This window comes from Podarcis pityusensis (genome assembly GCF_964106645.2).
Source record: "Podarcis pityusensis genome assembly, chromosome: Z".
NCBI lineage: Eukaryota > Metazoa > Chordata > Lepidosauria > Squamata > Lacertidae > Podarcis > Podarcis pityusensis.
Genome location: NC_138044.1, coordinates 13,069,413 through 13,083,922, shown reverse-complemented (window position 1 = coordinate 13,083,922; position 14,510 = coordinate 13,069,413). Strand labels below are relative to the sequence as shown.

The 14,510-nt window shown below is 43.2% G+C and overlaps 1 protein-coding gene across 6 annotated transcripts in view; it reads left to right on the top strand.

Annotated features, from left to right (window-relative positions):
- The window catches only part of PNPLA7 (patatin like domain 7, lysophospholipase), a 114,163-nt gene that overhangs the window by 81,486 nt on the left and 18,167 nt on the right, over nt 1-14,510 (top strand). For all 6 annotated transcript variants that reach the window (XM_080989557.1, XM_080989556.1, XM_080989555.1 and 3 more), the window contains 2 exons: nt 1,612-1,730; nt 7,592-7,748. In XM_080989557.1, coding sequence (XP_080845683.1) covers nt 1,612-1,730; nt 7,592-7,748 — 276 coding nt within the window. The remainder of the gene's footprint in view (nt 1-1,611; nt 1,731-7,591; nt 7,749-14,510) is intronic.

The window sequence follows — 14,510 nt, the reverse complement described above, 5'->3', positions numbered from 1 at the left end:
AAAGTGCTAGGCTGCTTGCCCAGTCTAAGGCTCAGAACCGCTGGCCCCGCTAAGTTGTGCCCCTCCCCTTTCCCTCATAACAGGATTTCAGGGAGCATGCCATTGTTGAATCAAGGTCTTTCCTTGTGCCTTTGAACAGCGTTTCGCCCATGTATCACACCAACCTGAGCATTAAGCATTTGAGTAGAAACCACACTCTGAGTTCAAGTTCTTCATTGGGGTTAAGCCAGGACAGTCCATGTGTGGTATTGTTACCGCTGGGTTTGGAGACAGAGGAAGGAGAGATTGAAAGCTTAGGAATGATGCAAGACAAGGTGCACAGCAGCAAAGACTGAGCTGTGAAGCATAGGTGCAAAATCTCCTTTTGGCTGTAAGCCCAGTAGATACATTAGTTGAACTGCTCAATACATTTTTGGGATATGTCGCTAATAACTCCAGCATGTATCACAGTAGCTGTTGCAAAGATGACTTGCAGCGACATACATAGAGCACTTTGTATGCTGTCAATAAACGGGAGTGGCCATCGCTCAGTGTTGGAGCAAATGCTTTGCATGCCAGAGGTTCCAGGTTCAATCCGCAGCGTCTCCAGGTGGGACCAGGGAAAGAACCCCCTGGATGAGACCCTGGGCAGCTGCCAATCAATGTAGAAAATACTGAGCTAGATGGACCAATGTTCTGACTTGAGATAAGGCAGCTTCTTAGATCCCTATTTAAACCAGCTCTTTATTCAGAACCATGAGGACTAGAATCTTACTTTATCTTTAGGCAGGGGACCACAGCTAAGTGCTTTGCATGGCAGAGTCTCAGGTTCAGTTGCCAGTTCTGTTACCCAGTTAGGTTGAGAAAGATCCTCCCCTTTCCCCTGTGGTTTGTGTGTGACTGGCAGTGGCTCTCCAGTGTCTGAGAAGACAATTCTGGCCTGGAGGGATCCATTCTGACTAAGGCCGCTTTATATGTTCAAATGCAGTTGTGTAATGATGATGAGAGAGTGGGAGACTGGTCTCACAGCTGGTTTTCCTGTGATGGGTTTATGTTAAAACTGGTCTTGTGAATGATTCAGCAAACATTTGGATTGCAGCCCAAATTAACAGAAAACGACACACTTTTTGGTGTGTGTTTAAGTAGTTGGGCAGTTCATTGCTTAGGCTGGCATAGAATTGTATAAGGTGGTGTCAGAGGCCCCAAAAGCACCATACATTTAAAGCACTGTGGTGCCACTTTAAATAATCATGGCTTCCCCCCAAGGAATCCTGGGAGCTGCAGTTTGCAAAGGGTGCTGAGACTTGGTAGGAGAGCCCCTATCCCCCTCACAGAGCTACAATTCCCAGGGTCCCCTGGGATTGATCGTTAAATTACTCTGGGAATTGTGACTTAACACTGAATACAACTCCATGTAATTGGGGGTTCATTTTTCTTTCTTTTGACATAAATTGATTATCTCAGTTAGTTGTGGGTTTATTTTTTTAAGACAACAGTACATTGCAACCTGAGATTTTCTTTCTGAAACAGTGGGGAGCTATCCTCTCCCTTTCCTCAAATATATACAAAGTTCCCTCTTCTGTATGCTTGATCTGAGATGGCCTTGACCACCTCTCTCTTTCTCACCTTCAGAAAGAACTGTACGAGAGGGTGTTTCAGAAGCTTCCGGACAGACATTCAGACTTCTCCCGGCTGGCCCGTGTCCTGACAGGGAATGCGGTCGCTTTAGTGCTTGGAGGAGGCGGAGCTCGGTAAGACTGGCCAAAGCGGTTTGAGATCCTTCTGGGGTTCGGCTACTGGGAGGCTGCCAGATCCATTGGGCCATTTTGCCTTAGTGGAGGGTGCCTCTCTGGGCCCTCCAGGTAACTAACTGACTGCAGCAACTGGCTGGATTTTGTGTGCCCCCCCCCCCCCCCGGTTTGGTTCCACTTTTATAACTACCAGATATCCTGGCTCGAATCCTGGCTCGAATTTATTGACTTAATTCATACATTTTAATTTAATTTACTATTTACAAACAATGCTTCCATAGAAAATATAACAAGGCAGCGTACATTCCAGGGAGTTGGACTAGACGGCTGTTGAGGGTCTTTTCAACTCTACAATTCTATGATTCTACAACATTGAATACACAGTTCCACAATAATAAAGCCTGTAAAAGCATAACTATCATATCATTAAAGATTATCGATTTTAAAAAAGGGAAAGTTCCCAAGGTCTGTTGGAACAGTACAGTTCTTTAACAGACGTTGAATGGAAAGCAGAGGTGTCTTCCACCATACTTCTTAGGGCAATGAGTTCTGCAGTGCAGATCCTGCCACACTGAAGACTCTATCCCTGGGAACCACAAAAAGTACCCATCAGAAGTTCTCTGTGATTGAGGTGCCGAATAAGGAATAAGATAGCCCTTTGAAGTGCCTTGGGGCCAGGTTTTTCAGGCCAGTGTGGTGTTGTGGTTAGTCTGTGGACTAGGGCTTGGAAGACCAGGCTTCAAATTGCTACTCAGCCATGAAACTCACTGGGTAACCTCGGGTCAGTCACAGTCTCTCTGCCTAAGCTACCTCACAAGCTGCTTGTGAGGATAAAATGAGGAGGAAGGGAACCATGTCTGCCACCGTGAGCTCCTTGGAGGCAAAGGTGGGATATCAGTGTTACAATTAAATAAAATAGCCCTTTGAAGATTAAGACTTCAACCTTGAACCTAGCAAATCCCTCCCAACACATCTTTATGACAGCTGATCCTAAACAATGCCTCTGTGTGCAAGCGGAGAGTTCTGTACTGGTGTGCAGGTTATTTTTGGAGAAGTCTCTTTCGGCACTGAGACATGCAAGGGCAATTCTGGGCTCCTGCAACTCCAGGAACTGCATGCCTTCCTTTTGTTCTCTGCACACCCCATTCGCCTCCCCATGTCTTTCAGCAACTATACCGTGTGCGGAGGTGATGTTTGCCCCTGTTATATCCTTGGTGGACCATTCAGGATCATTTAGGGCTGCTGGCTCTGGGTTGTAAATGTCATTCCCTTTTGTCCTTGAGGGAGGAGGTTGCGGCACTTGCAGAAGTGGTGTGGGGGGTGTTTGCTGATGCATCCCGCCTTAAATTGAAATGAACCTTGGAATTTTCTTGTCTCCTCTCCTTTCACATGGGTAATTAGTCCCCTGACACCTAGCTGCAAGTCCCTCACTGATTGTTCCAGGGTTTGGGAGAAATGCCATAAGTAAAAAATCGCCCACACACTTGTTCCAGCCCAGATGCGTATTTATACCTCCCCTCCTTTTGTTAAATGTTCTAAATATCCCACTTTTCCTTCTCTTCTGGCTTCAAGCTGATGGGAGCAGGAGAGAGAGGGAGACAGCATTTGTAGCTTTATGAAATTGGGGGTGAGGGTGGCCCTGAAATCAACCCGGGAGAACATCAGAATCTCAAAAAGACCTGGAAGGCCTTCTTCCCATATCTTGTTGATCATATTTCCTAGCACTCTCCACAAACTGTTTTAAGTCTCTCTCTCCCGCCTTATTTGTCTTTGGAATAACCCTGTGTGGTAGGTCACCTGCTCTCAGGGTTACTTCTATCCTTCTGCTGTTTCCTTTCCTCTGATGTTCCCTGAGGTACACAGGAAGCTGTGTTAAGCTGAATTAGGACCCTGGTCCATCTAGTTCAGTGGTTTACACAGACCGGCAGCAGCTCTCCAGGGTTAGAGACGCAGGTCTCTTCCAGCCTTCCCTGGAGATGCCACTGGGGATTGAACCTGGGATTTTCCAAGCATATGCTCCACCACTGATACGCAGCCCTTCTCAAATTGTGTTTAATATACAGCAAGCCTGTGACATGTGGCTGTTACATTCCAGGGATCGCACCTAAAGCCAAAATCACATATAGAAACATATATTGTTCAATGGCAGGTCTTTTCCCGTGGACACCCACTTGCTATTTGTTTGTTTGTTTGCTTGTTTGCCAGATGCGTAAAGCTGAATGCACACAAGTTAAATGCATGTAACTTGCAGGTTTACTGTACTACTTCACTCTCTTTAAAAAATACATATATATTCCTTTGTTTCTCCTCTGTTTTCTGTCTTCCTCCCCTCCATGCCATAGTAGAACAGGATTTACTGCAGGTGTGCTAGCAGTGTTTTAATGGATTTACCGCACTGGAAATGGTTAATAGAAATATTTAAATAAATAAATAATTTAGAAAGCAGCCAAGTGCTGCTTCTGTATCTTCAACTGAAATAAAGACATGTAACTGTGTTTCTTCCCATTCCCACCATCACCACCTTGTAGCTCTGGCCTCTCTTCCCCACCCTTTCCTCTGTTATAGTCAGATTATGCACTTCTTAGGGAAGGAAGCGTTATTTCTTTCTGTGCTTAGGTTAAGGGATGTGGGTGATGCTGTGGTCTAAACCACTGAGCCTCTTGGGCTTGCTGATCAAAAGGTTGGCGGTTCGAATCCCCACGATGGGGTGAGCTCCCGTTGTTCAGTCCCAGCTCCTGCCAACCTAGCAGTTTGAAAGTACGTCAAAGTGCAAGTAGATAAATAGGTACCGCTACGGCGGGAAGGTAAATGGCGTTTCCGTGCACTGCTCTGGTTTCGCCAGAAGCAGCTTAGTCATGCAGGCCACATGACCCGGAAAAACTGTCTGCGGACAAACGTCGGCTCCCTCGGCCAGTAAAGCGAGATGAGCGCCACCACCCCAGAGTCGTTCACGACTGGACTTAACTGTCAGGGGTCCTTTACCTTTAACTTTTTACTGCTTGTTAAAGCCTCATGGCTGCCAATGGATGTATATGCATGCTCTCTCGCTCATAACAATAAATTCTGAGGAACTTATTGAGACTTTATAATTGCTACGATATAGAGGTTTGCAAAGTGCTAGGTTGTGTACGCACCATACATTTAAAGCCCTACTCCCCAGGAAGAATCATAGGCACTAGTTTGTTAAGGAGGTTGGAAATTCTAAGCTCTGTGAGGGTTAAACTACATTTCCCAGGACTCTTTGAGGGAAACCATGTACTTTAAATGTATGGTCGGTCTGCAGCCCTTGCCCTGAAGAGGTTTCTGATTTGAAATTCAGCACAGAGGAAGGGTAGAAAAATGGAGTCCATGTAAGCAGGAGGCAGCTAATTCAGTTGCACATTCTTGGGCTTAGTGACACTAGGGTGAAGGCAAATTAAACCTCCAGGCCTCTCTGCCTGACCCTTGGGACTCTTCCCAGGTCCCATATCCTTCTGGCCCTGCTTCCTATTCCGTGTGTTTTTTGCCTGGCTGGGATGTATCCTTGAGACTCGGATAATGCTTATTATCTGAAGTGATGGTTGACTGAGGTAGGGGGAGTGGGTTTAGGCAGCCCACCGTATAGAGGTAAATTCTGCATTCATTGCCCCACATATTTTCTTGCTGGCTCTGCCCACCCCTGGCATGCTGCCCCCTGAAGGCTCCCCAGTCCCCAGACTGAAAATTTAAAGCACAGACTTGTGAAGCGAAACTACACCCAGCACCACATTCTGCTCTGTTTGGAGAATCATCCTCCACACATGGCCTCATATGCAAGCACCATCCCCACCCCCCATATTATTATTTTTTGCATTGTGGGGGAGAGGGGGGCAAATGTTTTAAAAGCCGTTCCTGGACCCTGAAAGGGAGGCTGCCTGTTTCTGACAGGCACTTGGCATTCACAGTGAACTGTGGCGTTTTCCTTTTGTTTGGTTTTCTTTCTTGCTGAACCATAGCCAGCGGCACATAAGACAGGCAAAAGACAGCCTCTCCGTGGTGATTGGGGGGGGGGGCTGCTTTATGTTCCCGAAAAAGGCAACTTTGCCAGGCATCTCAGGTAACAATTACCGTTGAGATACTTTCTTCTGTTCTTCCTTTCTTCTTCTTCCTTCCAGCCAGCCACTTCATGGTAATTACCTCTTTTTTCCCTTTTTGCAATTTGTCATGATAGAGAACAGAAGCAGTGCACTCTCTCTTGCTCTCCCCCCTTACTTTCCCTGTCACAGTTCCCAACACATAACTGTGCTCAAATTGCAACGTTTCATGTCTGCTAAGCGAAAACAACTATCCAAGGGGGGAGCAAGCTGGATTTTGGTGTCTATCCAACTCTACTGTTTGTGAAGCTGTGAGGGTGTGTGGTGCAGAGGGGAGCACACTGACATGGCCAGACCAGAGGTCAGCGTGGGCCAGGCCAATCTTGCCAATAGGCCTGTTGGGACTACTCTAAAACAGGATGAGGAGGAATAGGGACAAGTTCAGGGCTGGTCCTTCTATGAGGCAGCTGTCTTAGGTGGAAGGGCCATAGCTAGTAGTAGAGCTGTGGCTTTGCAGGGAGGAGGTCCCAGGCTCAATCCTAAGCTTCTCTAGGTAGGGCTAGGATAGACTACCTACCTGATTCACAGCTGCTGTCATTCAGTGTAGATAATACTGATCTAGATGGACCACAGAACTGACTTGGTGTAAGACAGTATCCTACTCCCTGTTTAATTCGGAGCTATGAGAATTAGAATCTTAAGAGGTATGGCTGTAGTAGCAGAGCATCTGCCTTGCATGCAGAAGGTCCCAAGTTTAACCCCAGCACCTGTTGTGTATCCATCTTGGGCCTTATTGCACAAGAGCTGGGCTAAACCTGGTGTGGTGTCTCTTTTTATCTTGGACCCAGGATGGCTCAAAGCTCACCACAGCTTAGCTTTGTTGTCCATCTTCAATGTCAAGACCTAGGGAGGATAAACTGAGCATATACAGAGTGTCCCCACTCCGCACCACTGAGTTAATTTTATCCTGGGCTGGGTTTTTTGTAGGCCACTGGGGCAGAGAAGTAAAGCCTAGGAATCTTGTGCTGGGTGTGGATTTCAGCTTCTGAATGTTGATCTCAGCAAATTTGATTTTATCAAAATTTCGAAGTTCTTCTCAGAGGGCTTATGCACCTGCTGAAATCTCACAAGCCAGAGAAGTTGCTGAATAAGAGTTCTAGTGATTATGATAGCAGGGTTGTTGCTTTCTTGCCCTCTTTTTTTTTTTTTTGGTTAGCAGGATAAGTCAATGCAGTATTATTTTTAATTTTTATACATTGAGATTTATTTATATACTACCCTATGCACAACTCACAATGTGGTTTTCAAACAAAAGAAGAGAAGAAATACCAAAAAAAGCTATAGGAGGAAAAAAATCTCACAATCTTTAAAGTAAGAACACAACAATTTATAACAAATCACTAAATAGCAAGTGTCAATATCAGCGGCCACTGATCCAGCTGTCCAATCCAGCCTCCCCTAGATTGAACCCAGTCAGTATGAGATTAGCAGGTGGGGTTCCTGAACAGAGAATAGTTTTGTGCAGATCTTCACCATCTTACACAATTTATACATGTGAGTGTTTTGCATAATCTTCTTGAGGTCCTGGAGTAATGCTTTTTGTTGTGCTGAAATAGCATGTATTGGGTGTCAATTCTCTTTTTTAAAGTGGATTGACCACAGGCCTAACTTTTGAAGTCCTCTCCAGCCAGAGGAGCCTCGCATTTCTTTTGACAGCTGCCATTTTAGGTTTTCTCTACAGTTGACTGGTTCCTCTATTAATGTACTTTTTATCTCTCCCCCTGCTACTCCTATCTTGCATTGCTCCAGAGGATGTTCCCAAGTGGGTGTCATCCGAGCGCTGAATGAAGCTGGCATCCCAGTTGACATGATTGGTGGCACCTCCATTGGCTCATTCATGGGTGCCCTGTATGCTGAAGAGCGCAGCTACACCCAGATGAGGATCAAAGCCAGGCAGTGGGCAATGGTAAGTGTTTCTCATTGGCTTCATGAGACCCTAGAGAGTGTGTGTGTCCTGAGGTGTGTATGCTTGGTTTTGCTGAACCCCCAGGAGAGCAGTGAGGGAACTTTTTTCAGCCCAAGGATTGCATTTCCTTCTCATAGCCTTCTGGGGGCCACATACTCGTAGTGGGCGGGGCCAGAGGTGAAAGTAAGCAAACCAAAAAATTGACATGATCCCTTTTGTACAGCAGGCCAGTGTCTACACATTCTCACACACCCCTCTGTGTTGATACATGAAATCAGTGCTCACTTTAGAACTGGCCTGTTACCTGAGGTACTTTGCTAGAAACCAGTTTCCTCGATCAGTGTAGAAATAAAAGGGAAGACAACCAGGAAAATATCCAAAGCAAAGTGGGCTCTTAAGCCTTTTGTCGTTAATTTGTCACAACAAAGACACAACCTCTCTAAAGGTAAAGAAAGGAGAAGCCCAGACAAAGTGTGCTCTGCCTTTTAAAGGTTTACATTTCTCGTGAAATGACAAGAAATCTCACCTCACATATATCAGTAACACATAGGAAAACATCAAGGATACATCACCAATTGAGGGTGGGGGGCAGTTTACAGTAGGTCAGTCAGGTCAAAATTACAATGTGTCAATCAGGACAGTTATGGACTGCAGGTCTTACACTTTTCCAGAAAGAATTTACATGAGGCATTGACTTTCAGAACAATTTCTGCAAGTTGCATTCAGAAGATATTGTGAACAATCAACAGGATCGGTACATCCTATTCATCGGTCCGTCTAGGCCAGTGGTGGTGAACCTATGGCACTCATGCCAAAGAGGGGACTCCGAGCCCTCTCTGTGGGTATGCGCAGCGTCGCCCCAGCAGGGCCGTTGCTTCTGTGCTTGGGGGTGGGAGGAGAGGAGGGCTTGCGTGCAAGCAGCAGTGGAGGCGGGGATCTCTCAGAAGTGGAGTGGAGGCTTCGCGCTGAGGGATCCCTGCCTCCACTCCTGCTTGCACGCAAGTAGGAGCGGGATCGGGCAGCTCAGCTAAGGAGCGCTTGGCTGCCTTCAGGTGGTGCAGGAGCTCTCAGTGCAGCTTTCGGGCTGCCTCCACCTTCCCCAACCCCAGCAACTATTCAGCCTGGCTGCCTTCATAGGATTGCAGGGGATCTGATGCAGAGGTGGGAGCTCCTTTAAACTTCTCCCTTGAGGGGAGTGCAGCCACGCTCAATGGAAAGTGTGAGAGAACCTGCGCCTCCCCAGCTGAGCAGCCTAATTCCACTCCTACTTGCCTGCAAGCAGAAGCAGGCTGGGGGGGGGGTGGCAGCGGCATCCCTTGCCTGCTTGCTTGCCCCTCCAGCCCAGCCTTCTCACTCAGCGCGGGGCTACCAGAGCTGGAGGAGGGGATGGTTGTTGTTGTGGCAGCAGTGGAGGGACCCAGCGCTGGAGGGTGGCAGGTGACTGCTCACTTGCAGGCACTGGCCCAGCTTCCCTCACTAGGAAAACAGAAGTGTGGCACTCAAAACAGAAGTTATACTCAGAACAGAGCACATTCAGCTTCTGAAAAATGTTCAAAAACTGGAACACTCATTTCTGGGTTTCAAGTGTTCAGGTTCTAAGTAGTTTGAGAACTAAGCTGTTCAAAAACTGAGGTACCACTGTATTTATTTTTCCCAATTTGAACTGTATTTATTTTTCCCAATTTGAACTGTATTTATTTTTCCTAATTTGAACTGTATTTGTTTTTCCCCTGGTGGTGATTTTCTTGAGTCAATATGAGAGTACCCCTAATCACTTTTTTTTTTTTTTTAGAAAAAAAGCACTGAGTTATACCGTAAAATTATATATCAATGGAAAGATAATGTAATGAAGAATGTAATGCAAGAACTTTTATGAAGGATTATTTATTACAACAGCAGTCATAAAGAAGAAACATGAAACACACAGAAAACAATTAGATGTATAGGTTAAATTGCCGTGTTGGCACTTTGCGATAAATAAGTGGGTTTTGGGTTGCAGTTTCGGCACTCGATCTCTAAAACATCACTCTAGAACATCACTGTTCTAGGCAAACATTGCTACATATCTTATCAGTCACCTCCATCAATATCCTTTGTGTTGGAGAAACCCTGCCCAAATGCTTCCCCTGACAGGTTGCAGCCTACCTGCTCCCATGCTCAGGGGGTTATTATGACGGCAGCAGTTTCCCAGAATGCATGATATTTTGGAAGTTAGTTACAGTGGTACCTCGGGTTACATATGCTTCAGGTTACAGACGCTTCGTGTTACAGACTCCGCTAACCCAGAAATAGTACCTCGGATTAAGACCTTTGCTTCATGATGAGAACAGACATCATGCTCCGGCAGTGCAGCAGCAGCAGGAGGTCCCATTAGCTAAAGTGGTGCTTCAGGTTAAGAACAGTTTCAGGTTAAGAATGGACATCCAGAACGAATTAAGTTCTTAACCCAAGGTACCACTGTATACAGAATAAAGCACTTACAAACCGTTTTAAACAGTGTTTCATTCTTTCATTCATATATACACACACACACACACACACACACACACACACACACAGAGTTTCCTTAGTTAAACAAGCTTGATTAATTGTTTCCGGTTAAGATAGAAAGTATCCCCATCCTGCTGAGCTGCTTGTTACATTGGTGCAGTGAGTTATCTTAATCTTAGAAACCAGAGGTATTGCCTGCTCTTGTGCTGAAGTGACCTCTAGGGGCGCTATGGCACAACAATTTTGACAGCAGAGGTTTTGACAGCTTGCCCCTTTAAATTTAAAGCTCTGCCGGACGTGAGCCTTTACTGACGAGTTCTAATGGTATGTGCTATGTGCCGTTATGCTTTGGAAGACATAAAAATACATTTATGGGCATGCATCTGTGAATTAAATGAAGTGGGAATCAGCACTCATGCCCACACTCACGTATCAGTGTCATCATTCTGGCATGACAGAGGCACAATCAAAGCTGAGGGGCACATTTCAGCTAGGCGAAAGCACCCAGGGAGGGTGCAGTGCAGGGCTGGGGAGAGGTATGCCCTTGGGGGAAGAGGGCGTGGCCTGAGTTCTCTCATCCCTGACTTAGATCCTTAGCTGGAAGAAGGTGACATAGTTAAAATATCTTTGTCTGTTTTCACACCCCTTCGTGGTGGAAAGCTACTGAGGCCATAAATAAGCTGGCAGAGAACGAGATGCTGGTCAGACCCGATGGGGATGGGGTTGGCAGGGCAGTTCCCCAGGGGAGCTGTTCCTTGCTGTTCATGCCGCACATCAATCAGAAAGCTTTTATGGCAGCGTCTCTTTGCCGAGCCTCATGCAGAATTATTATTATTATTATTATTATTATTATTATTATTATTATTATTTGAATTTATATACCGCCCTATACCCGGAGGCCTCTACTATCCTTTTATTGGAAGGGTGGTGGGATGTTTCGATCAAGCTTTTAGTAGTGCAAAAGCAAAGGATTGGCTTAGATATGGAGAAAGGAAGAAGATGGGAGAATAAACTAAATGAAGATAAAATAATCGAAAATCCGCGAGAGATTAGGAAGAATTTCCAGAAATTTTATAAAGACTTATAAAAGAAAAAATAGTGGATTACCTGGAACTGAACAAATTACAGAAGATTCCGAATGACATAAAGGAACAACTGAATTCTTTAATAATGAATATTGAAGTACAAACAGCTATAAAACAAATGAAGAGTGGGAAAGCACCAGGCCCGGATTGACTTATGGCAACATATTACAAAAAATTGAGTGAACAGCTGACATTACCCTTAAGAGAAGTAATAAATAATATATTGATGAAAGGAAAGATTTTGATGACATGGAAGGATGCATACATAACATCGATTCCAAAGCAAGATACGGATTTACTTAAAGTTAAAAATTATAGACCAATATCGCTGTTAAACAATTATTATAAGCTATTTGCTAGTATCTTAGCAAATAGGTTAAAAGAAATTTTGAAGGAGGTGATACACGAGGATCAAGCAGGCTTTTTCCTGGTCAAGAGATGAAAGCTAACGTAAGAAATATAATTGGTATAGTAGAATATCTGGAGACCAGAAATTATAAGCAAGCTGCTTTAATGTTTATTGATGCTGAAAAAGCGTTTGATAATATCTCTTGGTACTTTATGAAGAAAAATTTGGAATTAATGGACATGGGGCAATGTTTCCTTAGAGGAATAGAAGCTAGATATTCAGAACACAAGGCAAGATTAATAGTTAATAATGTTTTAAGTGAAAAATTTGAAATAACAAAAGGAATAAGACAGGGATGCCCGTTATATTATATATAACGATCCTAGAGGTCCTGACAAAGAACTTAAAAGTGGATGAAAGTGTAAAAGGAATTAGAGTTGGTTCCAGAGAATATAAATTAAAAGCCTTTGCTGATGAACTTGTATTAACATTAGAACCCTTATCCAGTGTACCGGAAGCACTGGAGAGGATGGAAGAATTTGGGCAATTAGCTGGTTTTAGACTTAACAAAGCCAAAATGAAAATGTTAGTTAAAAATTTAGATAGAGATAGGATAGAAGAGTTGCAACACAAGACTGAAATATTGATTGTTAAAAAGGTGAAATATTTGGGAATACGGTTAACTGCAAAAAATATTAATTTGTATAAGAATAATTACATACCTGTTTGGAATGAAGTAAAGAGAGATTTAGAAGTGTGGGGAAGGATAAACTATCTCTTTGGGGAAGAATATTGGCTGTAAAGATGAATGTGTTACCTAAAATGTTTTTATTTCAAACAATCCCAGTGATCAGCGGGGTAGGACAATTCAGGGAGTGGCAAAAAATATTATCAAAGTTTATCTGGCAAGGGAAGAAACGAAGAATTAAATATAAAGTATATAAAGGAAAGAGGCGGATTCTCGTTGCCAGACCTGAAGATATATTATGAAGTGTCCTGCCTATGCTGGTTGAGAGATTGGATTTTATAAGAGAATACAGATTTGTTTAGAATGATATGATAACAGATATGGTTGGCATGCTAATTTATGGTATGATAAAGTTAAAGTTCATAGAGGATTCCTGAACCACACGATAAGAAAATCAATTTATGAGGTATGGAATAGATATAAAAGCTTGTTGGAACGGAAAACTCCTTGGTGGCTCTCACCAGTAGAAGCAATATTGGTAAAGAGATTAAATATGAAAGGAAAGTGGGCCACATATAGAGATTTATTGATAGAAGTAGACAACAAGCTAAAATTAAAAACATTTGATGAAATAAAAGATTTAATGACATATTGGTTGCAATATCACCAGGTAGATGATGTGTTTAATTAGGATAAAAAGAATATGGGCTTTGAAACGATAAGATCCAAGCTGGAAACAGAGTTGCTGGATGATTGTCGAAAATATATAAATTATTATTAGAATGGCATACTAAAGATGAAGAAGTTAAAGTGATTATGATACAATGGGCTAAAGATTTTGGTTATACAGTGGTACCTCGGGTTAAGAACTTAATTTGTTCTGCAGGTCCGTTCATAACCTGAAACTGTTCTTAACCTGAAGCACCACTTTAGCTAATGGGGCCTCCTTTGCCACCGTGCCGCCGCCGCGTGATTTTTGTTCTCATCCTGAAGCAAAGTTCTTAACCTGAGGTACTATTTCTGGGTTATTGGAGTCTGTAACACAAAGCGTCTGTAACCTGAAGCGTCAGGTTCAGTGTAAACCCAAGGTGCCACTGTAATATTCAATTAGAATGATGGGAAAGGTTATGGAATGAAGGAATTAAATTTACTGCCTGTAGTTCATTAAAGGAGAATGTGTTGAAAATGATGTATAGATGGTATTTGATACCAGTTAAGCTTTCTAAAATGTATAAAACAAAAAATAAGGAATGTTGGAAATTGTAAAGAAAAGGAAGGGAATTTCTATCATGTGGTGGACATGTAGTAAGGTGAAAGCTTTCTGGGAAATGTATATAAAGAGTTAAAGAAAATGTATAAAAATACATTTGTTAAAAAAATCAGAAGCATTCTTATAGGGTACAATAGGCAAGGAAATTCCAAAAAAAGATCAAAAATTGTTTATGTATGCAACAACAGCAGCAAGGACTCTTTTAGCCCCAAAATGAAAACAACAAGAAATACCAACGTTAGAAGAGTGTCAGATGAAGATGATGGAATATGCAGAATTGGCAAAGCTGACCGGGAAAATCCGAAACCGGTGTGATCAAGCTTTCCAAAAAGACTGGAGTAAATTTATACAATATTTGAAGGACAATTGTAAACAATTAACAACACTAGTAGGGCTGATATAAAAAGACTTGTAATGACAATGATTATTACCTTTTTATATTTATTTAAAATTTCTGATAATTGGAATAAGTGAAATGTAAATAGGAAGAGGTACAATGAATTATGAAATGAATTATGAAAACCATGAGTCGGGAGGGAGGGAAGTTGATTAACTGATATGAGCATATAGTAAGGATAATAAATAAGGATGTATTTAAATATTATGAAATGGAAACTTAATAAAATATTACAAAAGGAAAATAACCTAAATGGGGCACCAAAAAGTTGTTATATCCAAGTGGTGATGGTTGGTGTCCATTTGGGATTAGTAGGGCAGAAGGCAGGGAGCCCAAGATAGGTGGTGCCAGAGAGCCACGGACTGGCAGAGCCATTCTAGTTTTAGTCTAGCCCCATTTGGAGGCCACCATGTTAGGGAAGGAAGGCTGGGCTTACGTTTTGTCCACATCTGTTTGTTTTCTTCTTTTTGTGACGTTTCTTAT